The sequence below is a fragment of the Rhizopus microsporus genome, assembly GCF_002708625.1.
Source record: "Rhizopus microsporus ATCC 52813 unplaced genomic scaffold scaffold_11, whole genome shotgun sequence".
In the NCBI taxonomy this organism is placed as follows: domain Eukaryota; kingdom Fungi; phylum Mucoromycota; class Mucoromycetes; order Mucorales; family Rhizopodaceae; genus Rhizopus; species Rhizopus microsporus.
This window is the reverse complement of record NW_019671926.1, coordinates 489,719-511,819: the sequence shown is the minus strand read 5'-3', so window position 1 is coordinate 511,819 and position 22,101 is coordinate 489,719. Positions and strand designations below refer to the sequence as shown.

General features: G+C 38.0%; 10 protein-coding genes and 1 non-coding gene across 11 annotated transcripts; 6 read left to right on the top strand and 5 right to left on the bottom strand.

Annotated features, from left to right (window-relative positions):
- Window positions 1-96: 96 nt before the first annotated feature.
- RHIMIDRAFT_238799 (uncharacterized protein) lies at window positions 97-2,319 on the bottom strand (the record flags this gene model as incomplete). Its single annotated transcript, XM_023609037.1, has 1 exon — window positions 97-2,319. The coding sequence occupies one exon, from the start codon at window positions 2,317-2,319 to the stop codon at window positions 97-99; it is 2,223 nt and encodes a 740-aa protein (XP_023465073.1).
- A 995-nt stretch (window positions 2,320-3,314) lies between these two features.
- Window positions 3,315-6,481, top strand: RHIMIDRAFT_257363 (P-loop containing nucleoside triphosphate hydrolase protein). Its single transcript, XM_023611273.1, has 9 exons — window positions 3,315-3,593; window positions 3,663-3,736; window positions 3,796-3,835; window positions 3,891-3,935; window positions 4,057-4,105; window positions 4,157-4,181; window positions 4,234-4,311; window positions 4,372-4,397; window positions 4,447-6,481. Exons 1-9 carry the CDS (start codon window positions 3,389-3,391, stop codon window positions 6,413-6,415), a joined length of 2,511 nt encoding a protein of 836 aa, XP_023465072.1. The 5' UTR covers window positions 3,315-3,388; the 3' UTR covers window positions 6,416-6,481.
- A 25-nt stretch (window positions 6,482-6,506) lies between these two features.
- RHIMIDRAFT_285317 (galactose mutarotase-like protein) lies at window positions 6,507-7,584 on the top strand (the record flags this gene model as incomplete). The annotated part of the gene is made up of 5 exons (XM_023613266.1): window positions 6,507-6,582; window positions 6,651-6,702; window positions 6,756-6,856; window positions 6,911-7,158; window positions 7,216-7,584. The coding sequence occupies 5 exons, from the start codon at window positions 6,507-6,509 to the stop codon at window positions 7,582-7,584; spliced, it is 846 nt and encodes a 281-aa protein (XP_023465071.1).
- A 359-nt stretch (window positions 7,585-7,943) lies between these two features.
- RHIMIDRAFT_204382 (SURF4-domain-containing protein) lies at window positions 7,944-8,821 on the top strand (the record flags this gene model as incomplete). The annotated part of the gene is made up of 2 exons (XM_023606755.1): window positions 7,944-8,162; window positions 8,234-8,821. 2 exons carry the CDS (start codon window positions 7,944-7,946, stop codon window positions 8,819-8,821), a joined length of 807 nt encoding a protein of 268 aa, XP_023465070.1.
- A 2,052-nt stretch (window positions 8,822-10,873) lies between these two features.
- On the bottom strand, window positions 10,874-10,957 carry RHIMIDRAFT_t39. The gene has a single exon. It is a non-coding gene; the product is annotated as a tRNA-Tyr (tRNA).
- Window positions 10,958-11,729: 772 nt separating this feature from the next.
- Window positions 11,730-13,055, top strand: RHIMIDRAFT_238795 (elongation factor 1 gamma; the record flags this gene model as incomplete). Its single annotated transcript, XM_023609036.1, has 3 exons — window positions 11,730-11,744; window positions 11,797-11,847; window positions 11,898-13,055. 3 exons carry the CDS (start codon window positions 11,730-11,732, stop codon window positions 13,053-13,055), a joined length of 1,224 nt encoding a protein of 407 aa, XP_023465069.1.
- Window positions 13,056-13,126: 71 nt separating this feature from the next.
- RHIMIDRAFT_23412 (uncharacterized protein) lies at window positions 13,127-16,065 on the top strand. Its single transcript, XM_023608100.1, has 6 exons — window positions 13,127-13,773; window positions 13,835-14,101; window positions 14,167-14,219; window positions 14,282-15,001; window positions 15,060-15,239; window positions 15,286-16,065. Exons 1-6 carry the CDS (start codon window positions 13,368-13,370, stop codon window positions 16,006-16,008), a joined length of 2,349 nt encoding a protein of 782 aa, XP_023465068.1. The 5' UTR covers window positions 13,127-13,367; the 3' UTR covers window positions 16,009-16,065.
- RHIMIDRAFT_23408 (uncharacterized protein) lies at window positions 16,017-17,232 on the bottom strand. The gene has a single exon (XM_023608091.1). The coding sequence runs from the start codon at window positions 17,157-17,159 to the stop codon at window positions 16,122-16,124; it is 1,038 nt and encodes a 345-aa protein (XP_023465067.1). The 5' UTR covers window positions 17,160-17,232; the 3' UTR covers window positions 16,017-16,121.
- A 423-nt stretch (window positions 17,233-17,655) lies between these two features.
- RHIMIDRAFT_204151 (N-acetylglucosaminyldiphosphodolichol N-acetylglucosaminyltransferase Alg13) lies at window positions 17,656-18,266 on the bottom strand (the record flags this gene model as incomplete). Its single annotated transcript, XM_023606739.1, has 3 exons — window positions 17,656-17,767; window positions 17,820-17,958; window positions 18,017-18,266. The coding sequence occupies 3 exons, from the start codon at window positions 18,264-18,266 to the stop codon at window positions 17,656-17,658; spliced, it is 501 nt and encodes a 166-aa protein (XP_023465066.1).
- A 138-nt stretch (window positions 18,267-18,404) lies between these two features.
- On the top strand, window positions 18,405-19,231 carry RHIMIDRAFT_285313 (uncharacterized protein; the record flags this gene model as incomplete). The annotated part of the gene is made up of 4 exons (XM_023613265.1): window positions 18,405-18,608; window positions 18,666-18,795; window positions 18,850-19,056; window positions 19,110-19,231. The coding sequence occupies 4 exons, from the start codon at window positions 18,405-18,407 to the stop codon at window positions 19,229-19,231; spliced, it is 663 nt and encodes a 220-aa protein (XP_023465065.1).
- A 388-nt stretch (window positions 19,232-19,619) lies between these two features.
- Window positions 19,620-20,977, bottom strand: RHIMIDRAFT_285312 (PLP-dependent transferase; the record flags this gene model as incomplete). The annotated part of the gene is made up of 3 exons (XM_023613264.1): window positions 19,620-19,990; window positions 20,060-20,597; window positions 20,657-20,977. 3 exons carry the CDS (start codon window positions 20,975-20,977, stop codon window positions 19,620-19,622), a joined length of 1,230 nt encoding a protein of 409 aa, XP_023465064.1.
- Window positions 20,978-22,101: the final 1,124 nt, after the last annotated feature.

Below are 22,101 nucleotides of genomic sequence, written 5' to 3'. Positions count from 1 at the left end.
TCAGATAAGAAGACAGTAGACATTGGCCATCAAGCTTTGATCGAATCTGGAGATTCCTTGATTGTACAACAGCAATAAATTATATCTCTTTATTATTTACACATTATTACAAAGGCCATTCATAAATATTTGATTTTCAATATCAACAATATCAGCTGCTACATGATTTGAAGGACAATTAATGCTTTCCAGTTTCTCCTCCCATATCTTTGATTCACCCAGTATCTTCGTATCCCAGACAGTTGCATTAAGTTCTGAGACAAACCTGCGCCTGACCTCAGCATCAAATACATCCACTCGAGGACCACTCACTTGTCGATCACGAGACGAGCGGTCCACTCGACAGCAATAGAATTGAGGTGTACGATAGACAATACGAGTCCTTGAGAGGTCATAATGAGTTTTGATTTGTAGAATAAGTTGATCTACATCTCTTAGATAGGGCTCTAATTCTAAAAAGGCAGCATCCCAATTTCCCAGCGAAAACACTGCTACATCAGTAGCTACAGTATTACCATCCACTGCAGCTTGCCAAGGAGGATTGTTAAGATATGTAAGGCCATCCCATTTATATGAGCTAATTTTAAAGGCATCTCTAGGATTACGCTTCCTAATCTCGGGATCATCCCATTCTGTGTGGCCTAGACGTTTCGATTGAGCAATTGTATTGTTCATATCCACATTCACACGCCGTCCACCCGCATCAAACCACACGGGTTGCCAAAATGGTTCCGTGTAATCTTCGCAGTAGCAACTTCTTGTCTGTTCAGGTATGAAATACTTGTATTCTTGAGGGGAGCTGTAACCAATCTCGGACTGATTCATAGTTTGTGTAGGTAATGTAGCCTGACGCTTGTCCAGAGATGATGTTAAAGTCTTGTTGATATTAGGTAAGAGATCGTCAGGAACAATAGACTCCGTAATGTGATTTTCCCAGTGTTTGCACCAATGACCGTGACTAATAAACTTTTTAAGTGATCGACGGATGTTCGAGTCACCATACATATCCATCCCACGACTGTATTTGTGAGCTACACAACGATTGAATTGCTCATATGTTATATGACGATATCTACAGCTATAAGGAGCCCAGTATTTGTCATGACGAGTAAGGCCTAAGACTTGAACCTGTTTACGTGACTTTGGCCAAGGCAACCATCTTCCAGGATGATCTGAACCGGAACAGAGAGGTAATTGTAGATGCTCATCCAGCAATTTCTCTGCGAGCTTCTCAGGGTCATCATTATTTCCATCCCCAATAAGCAGCTTTTGAGTAGGTAGGACAGGTAATTCGATAGGTGCATAAGGTGTCACAGGGCCGTATTCAAAGTTGTACCTGCCTTCCAAAAATTCCAAGAGCGCAAAAAGTTTGTATTCACCTTCCTGAGGAAGAGTAATTTGAGCTTCATAAATACGCATCCTCATTCGTTCATACAATTCGTCTTCCCTTAGACGTGCCCACTCTGGAAGGTTAGTGCTAACATGATTCAACATTCTTGCCATTGTTCTTAGCAGTCTGTGGCCTGACCAAGGTTGCATCTGAATAGGAAGGCTTGCGTTTGTTTTCAAGTTCTGAAGCCAGGTCATGGCAGTATCCCACCAGGGGTAGGTCAAATCTTGATTATTTCTTGGATAGGGCTTATACAGAAAATGGTGTGGGTCTTCAGCATCTATAGGTCGATAAGGCACGATCAACCTTATGCACAGCTGATCGCCTTGATTAAGACTTGACTGATTGGAAAAGGGCAAAAGAACAAAAGGTTCGTTCAAGTTGATACTGTTATCTTCAAAAAAGTCATCTGAATCATTTGATGGAACATATTCAGCCACGATATGACGGAGAATAGGGTAAGGAATAGGCTGTCGTGCGCAGGCGAATGTGTCACTGGAGGGATTTGCTGTATGGTCTAACCACTGCTCTGTCCAGGACACTGATTTTTTCAAAAGCTTATTGATGGTTACTGTCTCTATCATTCCCCTTGATCCAGGAAACCAAATGAGCATGTTATCTTCCACTGGGTATTTATCCAAATCAATATAATATGGTTCTTTCTGCGTTGGGACTGTAAAGTTGATATTTCTATTGGGAATATTAGAAGCGTTTGTGGGTGATTTATTTGATGATGGGCTATCCGATAGATCTAGATTTTGATCCATTCCCTCCTCCTCTTCAAATGAATCAATATAATTTGACCGAGTGAAGTATATTAAATAAGATGTAACAGAGATAATCCCAATGGCCAAGATTAAAGCATGCCATCTTTTTTTAGATATTTGCCTTGGTGTCTGCTGCTCTAGTAAAGAATACTCGGCAGTCATTTAAAAAGGGGAAAGAAAGCAAAAAAAAAGGAATAAAACAGAGACTAATTAAGCTATGATCTGGAATTAAAATAAGTTTATTTTTGTAAAGACCAAAAGCGGAAGGATCTTGATTCATGGCTTTTTCTGAAAAAAATATATAAAAATACTAAGGGTAGCATAGCCAATTATGCATCCAAAATCAATCATATCCATAGTTGACACCAAGTGGTGTCCAACAAACGATCATAGCTTATCCATCAAGCTTCGTCTCCAAAGACTAAGGATGATGATCCCACAGCCTTCTATTCTCACGTTTGGAGAGTGGGTCGTTCTACGGAAAGTGTCTTCTTTTTATAAGCTTTTTACCATTTCTCAGCGCTTATGGACTCCACATTCATACATTTTATTACAGTCTTCCCAACAAAAGCCTTGATTACTATATCCCTTTTTTTCAAACAATGAAGTATCCATGTAATGAGGATCATCTTTGAAGGCATTACAGGACATACGAGGACGAGAAGACGCTTCTGCATTTCCCAGAAGAACCAAATGCTTCACATGCGGAACAACAATAATAGGCAGCAAAGTCGGCTCCAGGAACTTTGATGCTTCATCTACGATCACGTATCTAGGCTAGAGTTTAGTGAACCATGACTGATATGGTTTGAATAAAACTTATAAGTTACTTTTCTTTAGTGTTATAGGCAAACTTTATTATATTGGATAGTAAATATGAATTTGAAAGATACGTTATCTTTAACCTGCTTTGTTGTCTTTTTCGTGTTTAATTTTATTTCAAAAAAGGAGAAAAACAAAGAGGAAAAGCAAGCATTAAAAATATTGATATTTATACGTTTTTGATTTAATGTAGTGGGATATATTGATATAGTCATTGAATAGTAAAATACAAATAATTTGTATCTTTGTTTAGTAAAAACATACAGTCTCTCTACCTTTAAATAAAATAAAATAGCTGGGGTTTTTTGTATACACACACACACACACACACACACTGGTTGCTCCGCATAAATTCACCAGCACTTTCTATTCTTTCTTTCTTTTTCTCTTGTTTTCTTGTCTTTACATAATGTTAAGACTATCTCAACGTAGCATTCTTCGTAACACAACATCATCAACAGTAACAAAAATAACGCGTCGTTCATTATACTTGAATGACGTGAAAAAGTCATGCAATGTCAAAATTCCTTCTTCCACTATTGCAATCACTTTAAGACAGCAGCACTGGAAAACAAACAGTGGTCTACTCTATAACTCAAAGAGACTCTACAATGGTAAATCTTCCTAAGCTGTCTCTTCTCCGAGTATCCTTTCAGCTAACACTCTTTATCTTTAACTGACAGGTGGCATGCCTCAAGGTGGGTTTCGATTAAATCCAAACCAGGCTCAGGAACAACAAAAGGCACTAGAGCAATATGTAATAAAACGCAATGGATTATAGATTAATAATAATAGAATATCTAATGTCTATGCTAGGGTATTGATCTTACTGCGATGGCAGAAAAGGGCAAATTAGGTAAATTGATTCTGGAGATTTCCAATTCGGTGATTAAAACTTTGCATTAATCTAGACCCTGTTATTGGACGTGATGAGGAGATTCGAAGGACACTTGAAGGTAAGCTTATGGAAAAAGTGGGCATTATCAAAGTTATAACACCAGGGTTTTCATAGTGTAAGGACATCTATTCTATAAATCATTCAGAGAGAGAGAGAGAGAGATTGACGTTGTTCCTATAGCTTGGCTCGACGTACAAAGAACAACCCAGTACTTATTGGTGAAGCAGGGTAAGAATATAAGGACAACAACAAAGGAAGAGAGAACTAATACCCTAATAGTGTTGGTAAAACTGCTATCGCTGAAGTAAGTTTGAGGTGATATATGCAAGAACATACCCCTAAAACTGAAGACGTAGGGACTTGCCCAACGTATTATCGCTAATGAAGTTCCTGAGTCTATTCAAGGAAAGCGAGTAATTGCATTAGATTTAGGAGTAAGTAGGACCAAGCAAACTCCCTTGTAGATTCAAACACATTAATGTATCTATACATAGGCACTTGTGGCTGGTGCTAAATACAGGTAAAGTAACTTACTCGATGAAAACATCAACGCCTAATACCCATATTAGAGGAGAATTTGAAGATCGGTTGAAAGGTGTACTAAAGGAAGTCTCTGAATCTGAGGGAAAGATTATCTTATTTATCGACGAAATACACATGCTTCTCGGCCTAGGAAAGTCAGAAGGAGCCATGGACGCCGGTAACCTGCTCAAACCTGCTCTTGCAAGAGGCCAACTTCGCTGTGTAGGTGCAACAACTGTTGATGAATATCGCAAGTACATCATGCAGGATCCAGCTTTAGCGCGACGTTTTCAGCAGGTCATGGTAAACGAGCCTTCAGTACAAGACACTATTTCTATTCTCCGTGGCCTTAAGGAACGTTATGAAGTACATCATGGTGTACGTATCTCTGATGCTGCTATTGTTGCAGCAGCCCTTCATTCACACCGATACATCGCAGATCGATTCCTTCCAGATAAGGCTATTGATCTACTTGATGAAGCCTGCTCAAAGCTTAGACTACAGCAAGAAAGTAAACCAGAGGCTCTTGAAACTTTGGATCGTCAAATTATGACAATTCAGATCGAATTGGAATCTTTGCGCAAAGAAACAGACGTCATGTCGGTTGAGCGAAGAGAAAAGCTAAAGGCTGATCTTGAAACAAAGCAAAAAGAAAGCGAACGGCTGTCAGCCATTTGGAACCAAGAGCGTAAAAAATTGGAAGATATTAAGCGAGTCAAAGAAGAGTTAGAAAAGGCGCGTGTTGAATTAGAAGCAGCTCAAAGAAACGGTAACTTCCAGCGTGCCTCTGAGCTTCGTTATGGTGTCATTCCTGGCTTGGAAAAGCAGCTTCCGACAGACACAGCAGAAGAAGAGAACCCTGAGTCGCTTATTCATGAGCGTGTGACATCAAATGACATTGCACGCGTAGTATCGCATATGACGGGTATTCCAGTAAGAAACCTTATGAAGGGTGAACGAGAAAAGTTGCTGCATATGGAAGAGGTCTTATCGGAGCGTGTTGTTGGTCAAGATGAGGCAATCAAGGCTGTAGCAGAAGCTGTTCGCCTCAGCCGAGCTGGTCTTCAAAATCCATCTAGACCCATTGCTTCTTTCCTATTCTTGGGACCTACAGGTGTGGGCAAGACTGAGCTCTGTAAGACAATTGCAAAATTCCTGTTTGATACAGAGAATGCCATTGTACGAGTTGACATGTCTGAGTATATGGAAAAATTCAGTGTTAGTCGTTTGATCGGTTCTCCTCCAGGATACGTCGGACATGAAGAAGGCGGCGAACTTACTGAAGCGGTTAGACGTAGACCTTACGCTGTTGTCCTCTTGGATGAGATGGAAAAAGCTCATAGAGATGTTTCCAACATTCTATTACAAGTCTTGGATGACGGTATCTTGACGGATACAAAAGGCAGAAAAATCGATTTCCGCAACACAATTATCATCATGACGTCTAACCTCGGCGCGGAAGCTTTAGTATCAGATAGCGGGGTTAGTGGTGAAGTGAGTCGAATGGCTAAAGAACGCGTACTTGATGCAGTTAAGCACTCATTTGCACCAGAATTCATCAATCGTATTGATGAAATGGTCATATTCAACCGCCTATCAAAGGAAGCTCTTAGAGATATTGTCGATGTTCGCTTAAAGGAAATTGAGGAGAGAACAAGTGATCGCCGCATAAAGATTGACGTTGATGTCAAGGCTAGAGACTGGTTAGGCGAGCGCGGATATGATCCTGCCTATGGTGCACGTCCTTTGAACCGTTTGATTCAAAAGAAGCTCTTGAACCCACTGGCTCGCTTATTGATCGACGGAGGTATCCGTACTGGCGAGACGGCAAAAGTAACGGTTGAAAGATTACCCTCTGGCGAAACAGATTTAGTCGTTCACCGTAATCATGAACCAGGCACTGCCTCTACAGAAGAGAAAAACTTGATTGAAGAGAAGATGGCACCTGTTGGTGATCAAGAATCCGTCATTCAAGAGGAAGAGGAAGAGAGCAACAAGAAAGATGACCAAGCTTAATTTTATTTGTAAAATGCGGAATTTAAGTTGTCTGCTTTGGTTTTTCTTTTTTTCTTTTTTTTTTTTGTACTTTACTTTTTTTTTTATAAACATGCCTGCTCACGAATCTAATAAAGTCATTCACCTTGAACATCCTTCTGGTTCAAAAGCTGAAATTGCTCTTTTTGGTATGATAACAAAGCTCTTATATTCTAGAATAATACATTTACGTTTTTGCTTTAACGCGTCTTATCAGGCTCAACCCTTACTAGTTGGGTGGTTGATGGTAAAGAACGTATTTTTGTTAGGTAAACGTTCAAAAGATGGTTTGTTATCTCATAAAGTAACTTTGGATGAATAGTAAATTAGCCAAACGTGACGGAAGCAAAGCTATTCGTGGAGGAATTCCAATTTGTTTCCCTATCTTTGGCACTAAAGAGACTATTAGTCTTCCCCAACACGGTAAAAGCCATATAATTTATAAATGAATGATTCTCATCTCGTAACCTTACTTAGGCTTTGCTCGTAATACATATTGGGAATACCTTGGAATTGTCACTGATAACGATAAGGTCTCGGTCCGTTTGGGATTAAAAGACACCCAACTTTCACAAGAAGCCAGAAATGCATGGCCACACTCTTTTCGCTTAATTTATACTGTCACATTGACAAAGAGTTCATTGGAAACAGTCTGTACTTTGAAGAATGAAGATGAAGACACATTTGAGTTCAACACGCTTCTTCACACCTATTTTGCAGTTCCTGTAAGTAGTAACTAAGGAAACTGAGATTATCAAAAGATAATCAAAAATCACTGTTAGGACATTGCCAAAGTGCAGATTCAAGGATTGACTTCTTGTGAATATATTGACAAAGTACAAGGAGGTGCCAAAGCCTTGGAGAAAAATGAAAAGATAACAATCTCACAAGAAATAGACAGAGTTTATAAGAATGTGCAGGACAAGCTTCTTCTTGAAATTGGCGATGGAAATGTCATTTGCATAGAGAAGAATAACTTGAAAGACACAGTTGTATGGAATCCTTGGATCGAAAAGGCAAAGGGTTTAAATGATTTTGATGATGAAGAGTATAAGAGCATGGTGTGTGTTGAAGCTGGAAGTGTAGCTGATTGGGTTAAACTGGCAGGAGGTCAAACCTGGACTGCAGGTCAAATTTTGACAGTTCTCTAATAATCTTCCCCTTTTTTTTCTTTCTTTCCATTAATAAAAAACTTGCTATACGCATAACTTTTATAAAAGCAAAGTAACAAAAAAGTGTGAATGTATGAATACAAATCAAGCAAACGATACTTTCACTATATGCATAAAGGCTTTCACTGCTCGCTGCATAAGACTATAATCAGAATGTCAATCATTTTGGTTGTGGTAAGTTTTTATTGGTTGTTAATTAAGTAACCGATCGGCACAAGAAAAGATTAAGCATATTTGGTTGGTTTTTTTTTCTCTTCTTTTTTATAAACACTTTTCTTTCTTTCTTAAAGCAGAAAAAGAAAAAAAAAATGTCGAATATGGCAAGCGTCAAGGAACAAATGGAAACCTTTAGTACAAAGGCAGAAGATATCCTTGATAAAGTAGGACAACCTTTAAAACCTTATATCCCAGCCATGTCAAGATTCCTTATTGTTGCTACATTCCTTGAAGACTCCTTACGTATTGTCACTCAGTGGAGAGATCAACTTAGCTTTATGCAAGACGTCAGACACTTCCCAAGAGGTCTTAGTCATTTATTCCTTGGCCTTAATGTTTTGGTAAATATTTCGTGTTTTAGAAAAAGGAGAGAAAAATAAGAAACGTCTGACTCATGTGGAAACAATTATAGGTCATGCTCAGTGCCTCTTCCTTGATCATCGCTAAAAGGCATCAAGCATATGCTATTTATGGTCTCATGGGCGTGATTGTCAGTCAAGCTTTTGGATATGGCTTAGTTTTTGATATGTCCTTCTTTTTACGTAACTTGTCAGTGATGGGTGGTCTAATGATGGTCTTGTCCGAAACTATGGTTAAACGCAAACAAATGTTTGCTGCTTTACCACAAATTTCAGAAACAAACCGTCGCATGTACATACAACTCGCAGGTCGTATCTTGCTTATCTTTCTCTTCATTGGTTCCGCTTTCCATGGTGATTGGTCTTTAATGCGTATTGTTGTCTCTCTCGTTGGCTTGGCTGCATGTGTCATGGTAGCTGTTGGCTTCAAAGCAAAATGGTCAGCCATGTTCTTGGTTCTCTTCTTATCTGTTCTGAATGTATTTGTCAACAACTTTTGGTCAGTTCAACACAGTTACTACAAGCGCGATTTCTTAAGATACGACTTCTTCCAGTCTTTAAGTACAGTTGGTGGTTTCTTGTTATTGGTCAGCACTGGCCCTGGTGGGTTAAGTTATGATGAAAAGAAGAAGGAATTTTAAAAAGGATATAAAAATGAATAACACACACATCAACAAGAAAAGGAAAATAGGTCAACAAAAAAAATAAAATAAAAAGCGTGTAAAGTATTAGTACATTACTAGGCTATCTGTGTGTCTTATCAAGTGTTAAACACAGTTAATGAAAACTGTATTACATTAGTTGTATCAAGTGCGTTACTCTTGTTAAAATAGTCTAGAATAACAGGAATTTAAGTGAAGATGAAAACAAGAGTTAGCTTGAGAAAGGGTAATGATGTGCATCGCGAATAAAAAATAGAATGAAACATCTTGGGTATTTTATCGTCTCTGTAAACTAATGTTGGGCTATGAACAAACATACTGGCTGATATTTCGAAATTTTGTACACTCAAAGATTGGGATCTGGTTAAAATATGCAAATGCTTATGTTTACTTTACAACTCTTTACTTTCAAAGATCAAGGTAAGCAAACTTTTTGTTCTGACGCGTAATGTTTATTTATAAGAGAGGTTAAAAACGATTTTTGGACAAAGTCTGTTGATGATTCAATAAATAACGAGGAGTATCAATACTTTATTGAATGTCCTTTATTTTTGCCCAAAGGGCCAAAGGTATTTCTAATAAAAATAAAAAGAATACAATTGGGGAGCATGAACTTCATGGTTGACAAGTTAGTTGAGGCACTCGCATTTCTTGATATTGTTATTTTCTTTGAAGCTGTAGGGGTTGTTTGTTAATATTGGGTGAAGCATAAAGTAAAGTAAAAGATAAAAAGAAGAGACCAGGAACTTTTATAACCAAAAAGGTTGTCTGTTTATTGTATATGATAAAAAGATAAGGTGAACTGCTAGTTTTTTTTTTTTTTTTGAGAGAGAGAGTCTTGGGTTTATATACTGCTACTGGGTGTTAGTAAGGGGGAAAAGGTGTTAGTAGTAAGGTTGAAAATAAGTTTTATAAGTAGAATTTGGTATTGTAGTGACCACCAGATCTTAATATAAGATCAATATAGAGCAATATAATGCTAAGTCTTGTGGGATAAAGTAAAATAAAATAAAATAAAAAGGTTATTAAGCAATTGTTGCTTAAGATATAAGATAGAATAGAGGTTATTGTGATCTGAAGATAAGATAATTCTTAGATGATTCTTCGATATTGTTTATTTCATGAATAATTTGGGGATATTTATACTGTTTAAATATGCAATATAATATATATAATAAATGATAAATGATAAATAATAAATGATATATGATAAATCATAAATCATAAATCATTAAAACTTGCATTGGACATACAGAGTATAAGATACCAATGTAGAATTGGTTATTTGTTTGGGTAAGGTTAGAGTGTAAGTTTTGAGTTATAAAGCCGTTTATGATAGTGACCACCAGATCTATAACAGATAAAATAAGCAATTGAGTTATAAAGTATAAAAATAAAGTAATTGGTTAAAAATAAAAAGGTACAAGGACTATTCCGATCAGTAGTATGAGGTTGGTACTAGATCAGAAAGGATTTTAAGTAAATAATGAAAAGAAAAGAAAATAAAAAAAGGATTATAAATCTTTTAAAGAAAGGATTTATAAGAGAGGTGAAAAAATATAACGATAGAGGGGTAGTTTTATTCAAATATTCAATGTCTTGTCCAAGAAGGACGCAACGAGCAAGAGTATTTATACTGTAAGATTGTATATTTAGGTACAGTCAGTCATGACTGACTGAGTGTCAAGGTCAGTCGTGACTGACGGAGTACTAATGCTCCCTAGGTGGTGCAAAAGTACCAAATCTGTCACACCAAAAAGGGTATCAATACTTTTTTTGATTTTTGTTGGCTTTCCTTTTCTTGAAATCAACAGTTGTTGATAAGTTAACCTTAGTTGATAAATTAACTTTAATTAGTTTATCAACTAAAGTTGTCAGGATTCAGTTCCACAGAGTTACCCTTTTCGGCATCTTTTGCGTTACAAGGAAATTGTGCTTCAATATCACACTAAAATAGAAGTAAGGTTGTAATATGAGGATAATTATTTACCCGCTCAAAAATTCAAAAAATAACCGTATTTGTTACGGGATTCCGGCCTACCAGATTCGAACTAGTGACCTAAAGATGACAGCATTCACTACAGTCTTCCGCTCTACCAACTGAGCTAAGGCCGGTTCCGCTACGAACGTTTGAGGTCTAAAATTTTATATTATAAATAATAACCCGTGATAATCGTGTGATAGTCATGTGATATGGAAATATATTACGCCTTTCTTTGTAAATGATTTATTGGATAATGAGATATACGTCATCATGTTTATCACGTGACTCTTGCATATTAGTTCTTTGTTGTGATTTTTTGTTCATTGTTTTCATCAATTGCATTCAACCTAATGATTAATGTTGATATTCTTTTCAGCTACTTTCATTTATCTTGCAGCATTTTCCACAGGAATTTCTATGTTTATCGTTTTAAATTAATTGTGAGGTAGTTCGTTGAGTTTTTGTTACATTCTTTATTAGAAACAGAGGCAGATTGTAGTTATAAATACAACTAATGTCCTGTCAATCACAATGATAAGTATACTCATAATTCAAGTATTCGGATAGCAAATATAGTAGTGAGCAAAGAGAAAAAAAAAAGATTAAACACGTATGACCGAATGTCTTAAGCTTTGACCTTCACAAACAGTGCAGAGCGACAGATGAATGAGTTAGCTTGTTGTTTCTTCGTCATTGGTTTATTTTTCTTACTCTCTGGCTTTCTTTCTTAAATTAAGCCATGTATGTCTCATTAACGTCTACATTTAGCTTCAATGAGTGTTAAATTGAGAGAGAAAATGTCAAACAAATTGGTGGGTTCTTATTGGCCAAAGGAATTTCTCTCAGATGTTTTAAGCATAAAGGTCTCACATACAGCAGATTTCATCCGTTCAATACTCAAAGATGAGCCCCATTGGTGTATGTAATTCACATCCATCCATCATATTTAAATACTCATAAGCTTCGATAGACCATCAAGACCTACCCCAACAACGCCCGTGTCGCCAAGGCTTGCATTGCTGTATGTTTGATAATTGCAGTTCAAGAAAAGATGCTAATTCTTAATTTTAGGCTGCCTACAACGGTTTGGAATTCAACGTTGAACAATTCGATCTTGCCAAGGACAGAACCCCCGAATTCTATGCCAAGTTCCCTATGGGTAAGATCCCTGTCCTTGAATCTGCTCAAGTCGACCTTTTTGAATCTTCTGCTATTGGCTACTACGCCGCAGCTCTCAAGGAAGATTCTCCTCTTTTGGGTAAGAATGCTGTTGAAAAGGCCTTGATCTTGCAATGGGTTCTTTTCTGTGAAACCGAACTCAATTCCAACTTGGGTGGTTGGCTGTACCCTCTCTTGGGCTTCATTCCTTACCTCAAGCCCTCTGTTGATACCGCCACTGCCAACTTCAAGCGTGCCTTGGGTGCTTTGAACTCTGTTTTGTTGACCAAGACCTACCTCGTTGGTAACGATGTCACCTATGCTGATATCGCTGTTGTCACCAGTCTCTTCAACGCTTACACCAACTTACTTGATAAGGCTGCTCGTGCTGAATTCAAGAACGTCACCCGTTACTTCAACACTGTTGCCAACAAGCCTCATTTCAAGAAGTATCTCGGTGAATTCACTCTCTGTGAAACTCCCTTGAAGTACACTCCCCCTAAGAAGGAAACCAAGAAGAAGGAAGCCGCCCCTGCTAAGAAGGAAGCTGCTCCTGCCAAGAAGGAAGCTGCTGCTGTTGAAGAAGAGCCTAAGCCTGCTCCTAAGCCCAAGTCCAAGTTGGATCTCTTGCCTCCTTCCAAGTTTATCTTGGATCAATGGAAGCGTGAATACTCCAACAATGACACCAAGGATGCTATCAAGTGGTTCTGGGAAAACTTCGACCCTGAGGGTTTCTCTATCTGGAAGGTTGATTACAAGTACAATGATGAATTGACTTTGACCTTCATGTCCAACAACTTAATTGGTGGTTTCTATGCTCGTCTTGAACGTGCTCACAAGTATGCCTTCGGTTCCATGATCGTCCGTGGTGAAAACAACAACAACACCATTTCCGGTTACTTCGTCATCCGTGGTCAAGAAGTTCCTTTCGAAATCTCTGACGCTGCTGACTTTCCCTCTTTCAACTTCACCAAGATTGAACCCTCTCAATATGAAGAAAAGAAGGAAGAATTCTACAAGTACTTGGCTTGGGACTTTGAAGACTGTGTTGATGGCAAGGTCTTCAAATAAACACAACAACTTGCATTTATTAATAAACCAACATATCTCTCTCTCTTTTTCATTAACTGAGTCCCCTTTTCTTTCTCTTTTCATAAAATGGTATCCCGGCCAAAGATTGTTGTTCATAGTTACAATAGTCTTGCCAGCCGAGAGGTTATAAACTAACTGTTTGGAACCAAGATTGAATGATCTCCTATAGACTCAGTGTACAAAAGCTTCATCGACACAGAGACAGATACGTGATCTACATATTTAATCTCACATTTAAAACCCCATTTATCAGTGAATAAATCTACTTCTTTCTCCTCTATCTCTTATCTTATGACTACTGGGAATAATAACTTTTCCTTTTTACCATTATTACCAATCGATAATCACCAGGGACGTATCATCCATGTTACTCATCAAATACCCTTTGAAGTTATCCATGAAACAGACGAAGAAGGATCATTACAGTGGACATTTAGACCTCGTCATGAACATGCTGCCATGTACGCAGGCATTCATTCCCTTATCGACGAATGGGAAACATTATGTATCGGCTGGACAGGTCAAATCTATAAAGATTCACCGAGCTTAGAAAATGTCGATCGTTATGAGATTGACATGTTGAGCGATCAAGAGAAAGATTCTTTACAATCACAACTTTATCAGGAACATAGTTGTATACCATTATTTCTAGATAGCAGTAGTGTAGCAGGACATTACCATGGGTACTGCAAAACATGCAAGTATTTGACAATTTTTTATACTAAAAAGAAAGAGCATACACTAACCCAAAAAAAAAGTATTGTGGCCACTTTTTAATTACATAGTGTGGAACGATGCAACGGATGGACGAATTGAAAAAACCCAGTGGAACTATTATGAAGCAGTAAACCAAAAATATGCTGATACAGTAGTAGAACAGTATCAAGATGGGGATACGATCTGGATCCATGACTATCATTTATTGTTAGCTCCTAGCATGATCCGTAAAAGGCTTCCCAAGGCTCGTATCGGTCTGTTTGTACATTCACCTTTCCCAAGTTCTGAAATCTTTCGATGTTTACCAAGTAAAGAAAAATGGAAACAAGAAGAAGGATTGAAGCTGATTTTTTTTTGTTTTTGTTTTTGTTAGAACGCCAGGAAATTCTTAAAGGGATGCTGGCTGCCAACCTGGTAGGATTTCAGGTACAATTAAAACGAATCATGTTATACGCTCTTGTTCTAAGAAGGGAAAAACTACATGATAGACATATGCAAATGCTAGACACTTTATCTCGACATCGACTCGGGTCTTGGGTTACGAGTCATCTCCGGAAGGTGTTGAGTACGATGGTCACTTTTGCCATGTTGGTACCTTTCCCATAGGTATTGATGTTAATGCAGTAGACGCTGTTCGAAGAAGTGCAGATGTGATTCCAAAAATTCAGGCTATTGCTGAAATGTACTCTGATAAGAAGATCTTGGTAGGAAGAGATAAACTCGATCTCGTTCAGGGCGTCCTTCAGAAGCTTGCTGCTTTTGAAAAATTCCTTTCAGACTATCCTGAATGGCAAAATAAGGTGGTCCTGATCCAAGTAACCGATTCACCAAGTTCGGCAGATACCATCAAGAATGAACGTCGAGTGTCAGAGATGGTTGCACATATTAACAGTGCTTATGGCTCTTTAGAGTTTACACCCGTCTATCATTATTACCATCAGATACAGACAGAAGAATATTATGCATTGCTATCAAGCGCTGATGCAGCCCTGATTACATCTATTAGAGATGGCATGAACACAACTAGTCTTGAATACGTCATGTGTCAACAGGAAAAGCACGGGCCCTTGATTGTTTCGGAATTAACGGGTACGGCAGGGTCCATGGGTTCGGCATTACTTGTCAACCCCTGGGATTACTCTGGTGTTGCAAAGGCAATCAATGACGCACTCACAATGAGCGAAGAGGAAAAAATGACAAGGCACATGGTAAAGCAACCAGAAAAAAAATCTATAAATTACACTGTGATTTATTTTTGTTTATTAGCAATTATTAGCACACGTTAAATCTAATACAACCTCATTTTGGGCTCATTCATTTGTCAAAATGTTAATACATACCTGCATGTTATCTGAACAAAGCAAGAATACGCCAAAGCTTAAACTGGATTATCTTAAAGAACAGTATCAACGATCCAAAAAGCGACTTCTTTGCTTTGATTATGATGTAAGAAGACATATCAATCTTGTGCTGATATTAACATATAACCTAGGGAACATTAACACCAATACAAAAGACACCTATGGCCGCTGTTCCCCCCAAAGACATGCTAAAGTATCTCGAAAAGTTATGTCAAGACCCTCACAATGAAGTTTGGATCATATCTGGCCGTGACGAAAATGCACTTGCTAACTGGCTTGGCCATATAGAAAACCTGGGCCTAAGTGCAGAACATGGTTCATTTATGCGGTACCCATACAGCAAGAAATGGATTAACCTGACTGAGCACTTTGATATGAGCTGGAAGAATGATGTATTGGAAATATTTACTTACTATACTGAGCGAACGACTGGTAGTTTTATTGAGCATAAACGGTGTGCCATTACCTGGCATTACCGTCTTGCTGATCCAGAATATGGTGCATTCCAAGCCAAGGAGTGCCAGAACCATTTGGAACAGGCCATCCTTAGTAAGTTGCCTCTGGAAGTATTAGTGGGCAAGAAAAACTTGGAAGTACGCCCGACGATGGTGAATAAGGGTGAGATTTTGAAACGCCTATTGGTATCCAGCAATACTCCATTTGACTTTGTGATGTGCTGTGGTGATGATCGTACAGATGAAGACATGTTCAAGACATTGAAAAAGGCAGCAGATCTCAATGAAAAGTTCTCAGTCATGGTGGGTCCTGAAGATCGACAAACACAGGCACTTTGGTACTTGCCAACGGTACAGGATGTAATCAACTCACTTCAAGTCATGGCTCAATGTGTATAGAAAAAACAAACAAACATTTGTATTGCATGAATAATTAGATTCCCCCCTTTTCTCTCTCTATAAGGAGTAATTTATTAGTTTTTTTTTTGAAAGAATAGAATAATTTACAAGGTCTATAAAAGAATGAAAATCATAAAGAAAACTATACAAAAGGAGCATGAAAAGGTTCTTAGCTTATGTCCTTGGCTACTAAGTGTCAGTAGCTTGATATCTAATCCCATACGATTACACGTTGGGTTATTAAGGTTAAATTGATATGTCGTTCCGTTAACTGTCGCGTTTCCAGTCTGCCAGTATCCATACTGAACGGAAGCCAAATCACCTACAGGGCAAAAGAACTGTAGGTAAGGGGGGCAGCTCTGAACTACGTGATAGCATAGATCAATACAGGGAAGTAATTCTGTCCATGCGCTAGGCTGTAAGGTACTATCGATCCAAGGGTTTCGGGAGCCGTTAATAGGTACATCTCGTACAGCAGGTGCTGCTTTAATCTTATCTGATCCCTGTATAAGGCCAGCACTAGAGGTCAAATCTGTACATCTCGGTATTGTGACGGAGCAAAGCCATGTCTTGTAATCGCGATAACAGTCGGTACAATTGCGAACGAGCGAATACTGTGTTGATTCACAATTGAATTGAGATAGCGATACATCAAAGGGATCAAACAAAGCCTGAGCTTGGGTATCATACTGTGCTGCAAGGTCCCAGCGACTGACAGCTGAATTGGATGGGACACTGTAGGCAACTTGGTTGCAAAAGGGTAAATCATAAATCAACTGACAAACAGCTGATGCTTTTGTCTTGATTGGTATTGGCATTGAGATACCAGCCACGCCATTGTTTTCTTGTAGTAAATAAGCTTGATAAGAGGCATTGTCTGTCAAGTTGGAAATCAGGAATTGGTATCGAGTTGCGTTTGTCGGCCCTCGTGTGGTGATCGTTCGGTTGATGCTCAGCTGAGGGACACTGTGAAGTTTGGCAGCACAGAGAGACCAAGAAAGGCCAGTTGGTTGGCCAGATGTGATGAGGATGGTACTGTTTGGAAAAGGTTCATCAAGGGCATTAGAAAGAAATAAGGCACTGTTTCGATCTGTATCATCCAGCGTGATGTATGGTGCAGTCGGGTCGCTATTGTTGTAGACAGGATGCATAATTTCTATAGAAACAATGAGTCTCTATGAGATATATAAAAGATAAGAGCTTACGTTGAGTAGAAGCAGCAATCTCATATGACCATTGTCCGCTATTGTCTTTTGTCTGATTTGCACTTATTGCAACCCAGATCTCGCTTACAGAATGATTGCTATTCCAGGTTATTAAACCATTTGTGTTGTCAAGACGAATGCCATTCTGTGGTTCAGTTGTATTACTTGTTGATAAAAAGGCAATGAGGTCAGGTTGATTGCAGCTGGTGATGGAGAGGTAAATATTGAGTTTTTGAGCCAAGAGTTGAATCTGTGTTGGAACTGAAAAATAATAATGCTGATATTCTGCGGATGTTGATGATGCAGAGACTATTTGGTTATTTTGAAGCTGTATAGTTTGACATGTTGTGTGTTGGATATGAGATAATAAAAGGAAGAGAAAAGGAATTGGTATAAGCATATTCTGGGAAAAGAAAAAGGAGAAAAAGGGAGAGAAAAAGATTTATTGGTAACCCATGTGCCTATCAACAATCTCAGCAAATACTCTTTCGTTGGCCTCAGGAAAAGGGGTGGGCTTAAATCTATGAACTGTTTGGATTGTATTAACTAGGTCACTATTTATAAAATATGAGTGTGCTTGTCTATTCTGATATGTGTCTTCATTACCTTGTATCACTATAAATGGCATAGTTCTTTATATGCATTGCTTGTGCGAGTTCATATTGATGATTATCCATTAATGATTTATTCACCACCACAATCAACTTTTTATTCAAACGAAGTGTCTGTAGTATAGTACCTGAGCCTACACATATATACATACATGAATAATAGATACATATACATATGCGTGTATTATCTACCAGCATGACCAATGACAATATCTGCTGCTTGAATATCATTTGTAATAGATGGCTTGTATTGATAACCCTCTATGTCCATGTTACCTTTATAATCTATAATGTTCCTTCTAAACACAGGCTCTGATGATCCATATTGATAGACAATTCTTTTATAATTCAATTGACTTAGACAATCTAAAAAGAGGCTTGATGTCGTCACTTTTATCAACTCGTCAAATCCTGTAGAACCAACAGTAATAAACACTGACATTAAAGAAAAAAGAAAGAATCATTAACTCCGTCAATATTTTTCAGTCAATAAGAAAGCCGCACGCGCACTACACACACACGCACTTACTATTTCTTTCTCTCTCATTTTTTTTTCTTTTACTCTTTTCATTAAATAAGAATGCAGCCAACAGCCCTTGGTTTATTCTTTGTGGCGAGTTTATTCGCTGCTGTAGCCAACGCCATTCATTTCGATTTACCTGCTGTAACCAGTGACCATGTTGAAGAAGGCACCAAATGCTTCAGCCAATATGTACCTCATGATACTTTAGTTTTGGCAGTTGTTAATGTCGGAGATGGTTATAACCAACGTGTGAATCTCGAGGTAAAAGAGACCTTAAAGGTTGTGATAGTGATGACCTGATTCTAAAACTGATTATAGATTAGAGACGACAACGAAACACCTAATGTTTATGTAAAGAAGAGTGATGTCAATGGCGAACTTCGTAATGCATTTACTACACATAGTGAAGGTGAAGTCTTGGTTTGCTTTAGCAATGTTCTTGATGATGGTAATGGTACAATAATTGACGAAGTGTCAACATGTATTAAAACTTTCCCAATAGGTTTCAAGGAGGGACCTCAATATAAACGCCCTATTCAATTAGAGTTCAGTGTTGGTGCTGAAGCTGCTGATTTTAAAAAGATTGCAAATGCTGAAAAGTTGACTCCACTTGAACTGGAGCTTCGAAAGTTGGAAAGTGTCGTAAGAGAAATTGTGGATGAAATGAATTATTTAAAGGCTCGTGAAGCTAGATTAAGAGACACGAATGGTAAAGCTTGATGATTAAAGAAAAAAGGAATAAGGGTACTAACTCTTTATTAGAATCTACAAACGATAGAGTTAAATGGTTTAGCATTTTATCTTTATTCACCCTCTTTGGACTTGGCACTTGGCAAATATTATACCTACGTCGCTTCTTTAGAAGAAAGAGATTGATTGATTAAAATAAAAAGGAAAAAAAGGAGGAAATGTATTATCACTAAAGGCTTTTACTGTTATTAGAATCAAAAATATACACACACAATGTACACCTTTCCTTTGGGATAAAGAAGAGTATTAGATCTACTTTTTCTCCAAAAGAGCAACAAAAAAGGATAATATCTAATCATACATGTCCTTGAAGTGACTACAGACTACAGTGCCAGTCTTTCTTGACGCGTATCAGTTTATTATTCATTTTTATATAATCACTGTGTCTTCTTCCGCGCCTTTAAAGAAAAAAAAAAAAAGATCCGTATTTCTCATATCAGCAATACTTAAATGTACAAAAGAGAGCATGGAAGCCCCCCTTTTCAATAATTCTTTTTATTATTTATATTAGTATAAATATTGTTATGCTTGTTCAAGTTCCTTAATTATCTTCAGAATGATTTCACCCGCAGCCTTGAAGTCATCCAAATCAATATAGATTTGACCACACAATCGGGCCCACCATTTGCTGTTATTCTTATAGACGACTATAATCGTGTTGTATTCATAAATAGATTTTTTCATAAAGAAGCTGGTGATTTCTTGATCTGTCTTGGTTGTATTCTTGATGGGCAATTCAACATTTACCATGCTAGCTGTCAGTGTCTTGGTTGAGTTTTCCATTACTTGAGTACCCAGCATGTTGGCAACAAGTTCACCGCCTTGGACAGCCAGCTCATGAGTATATTTACGAATGGCCTCCTCTCCTCCGATCGACTCACGATAATCAAGGGCTGATCAAGCAAAGAGCAAGAGAAGACAATTAGAATAGAGGGAAGAGGTATAGTTTATATTATATATACCTGGGCCAATGCAGAGGTAGGAGGTTATGTTAGTGACACCGGGAACGTGTTCTTCATTGAATGATGACCCATCCGTTGGATCATCATGATGCTGATAGGCATAATTAATCGTCGGGGGATGGATCCATCCTTGATAACGTTTAGAGACATAGAGAACTGCACAGCCACGAGGTGTGAATAGCCATTTATGGCAGTTGCTGACAAAAAAGTCAGGATCCAACTCGGCCAAGTTGAGTTCAATGTGTCCTATTGCGTGAGCACCATCGACGAAGGATAGAATATCATATTCTCGAAAGAGTTTGGTCAGGGCTTGATAGGGCATACAAACACCGGGAAGTGAGCTGATAGCATCAAAAAAGCCAAGACGAATCTTTTTGGAGCTATCTTTAGCATGCTCTCTCTCAATAGCTTCTTTTGTCAAACGAATAACTTCATCGTCCTCCAAGGGATAGTTGAGTTCAACGCGTACGAGTTCTACCTTTTTGTAGTGCGTTAAGAATTCCAGCGTCTTATCACAGTTAATGTACGTGGTTTGATACTATTATCATCTGTAGATATCAGTAAAACGATAGAATCATGCAGATTAACACAACTTACGCAAAGAATTTTATCGCCTTCTTCAAAAGGGAAGCTTCGAAGGATATTGTTTACTCCTGTAGATGAGTTTGCAACAAAGACAATATCTCTGGGATCGCACTTGATGAGTGCTGCGGCACGCTCAAGATTTTCTTGCAGCAAAGGCCTGAAATCAAATCGATGCCAGCGATCAGGATGCTTTTCAGCGCGTCTGTTATATTCATCCACGTAGGCTTGAACAGCTGCAGGATATGAGCCATGAGCACCATGAGAGATGGGGATATATTTATCCTCTAAAGGGAAATCGGCTCTAAACTGTTTTCCAAAGGGCTTTACTGACATTTTTTTTACTACGAAAATACGTGTATAAAGAAAAAGAAACGTATTCTCACCCTGTATTAATAATGCAGTCGGATTTTACCGCACATTTAATCTCCCCGCGTGTGATGTGATGTGTGTGTGATGGTAACGCTGGAAATGTCTATTTGTCTTGTAAAAACAAAAAAAAAGAGACAATCAAGACAATAGTACGTTTGTGATTGCTTGATACTAGGAATGATCTTTATTTGGATCTATTCTATTTATATGTAGGCTACAGACAACGAATATCATCGATGTTGAATTCAATGAGTCATGGTAGTAATTTGATAGTATGATATGAGTCATAACTTTTATAAAGCAACATACGCCAAAAAGAGAAACAAAAATATGAAACGGTAAATACAGGACGATGGAGGTGATTAGAAGTTCTCACGCTACGTAAGGAGGCTTTGATGATGATAAGACGACTGGGCGGAAGTCTAATAGATCTCGACAATAGATTGTCACTACACGCCTATTGTTTTATTATCAGTTATTCCTGGAAACTTGGTCGTATTAGTAATTGACTTTGATAGTCCCGGCTTGTAAAAGCTTAATTCGCCATCAATGTACTGTAAAATATAAGGTGTCTAAACCAGCTTTGCAAATCAGAAAGGGTTGCTACTTCCATAGCCCTTTCATTCTGTAATAAGGAAAACACACCTCATACCAGCCTTTAACTTGGCCGAAAACTTTGTTCTCAATCAGATTCGAAAAAGGAGAATTGTGGGAGAGAATAGAAAGAGAGAGAGAGGAGAGAGTTGTTTTGTATGTACCGTGTTATGTCCAAGTATATCACTTACATATCAATTCATAAAAAAAAAAAAGATAATCCACAGACTCATTTTTTTCTTATGGAAGCGTTGCATTATTCTACACCTCCAATATTCTCGCCACCCAGTTTGACAAAGAGGTTAGTTGCGTCTCTATTGCCTAGTGTATAATTGGAGCTTGTCAATACAATCAATGTATGAATACAAAATCTTAAGAGGTATTGACTTGCATAGAGAAAAATAAACAAAAAAATTCCTTCTTTTTAGGCCATTGTTGAATGAATGCCAACTTTTATGGTTGTTTAAGATTTGATCGATACCAAGCCTGTTTAT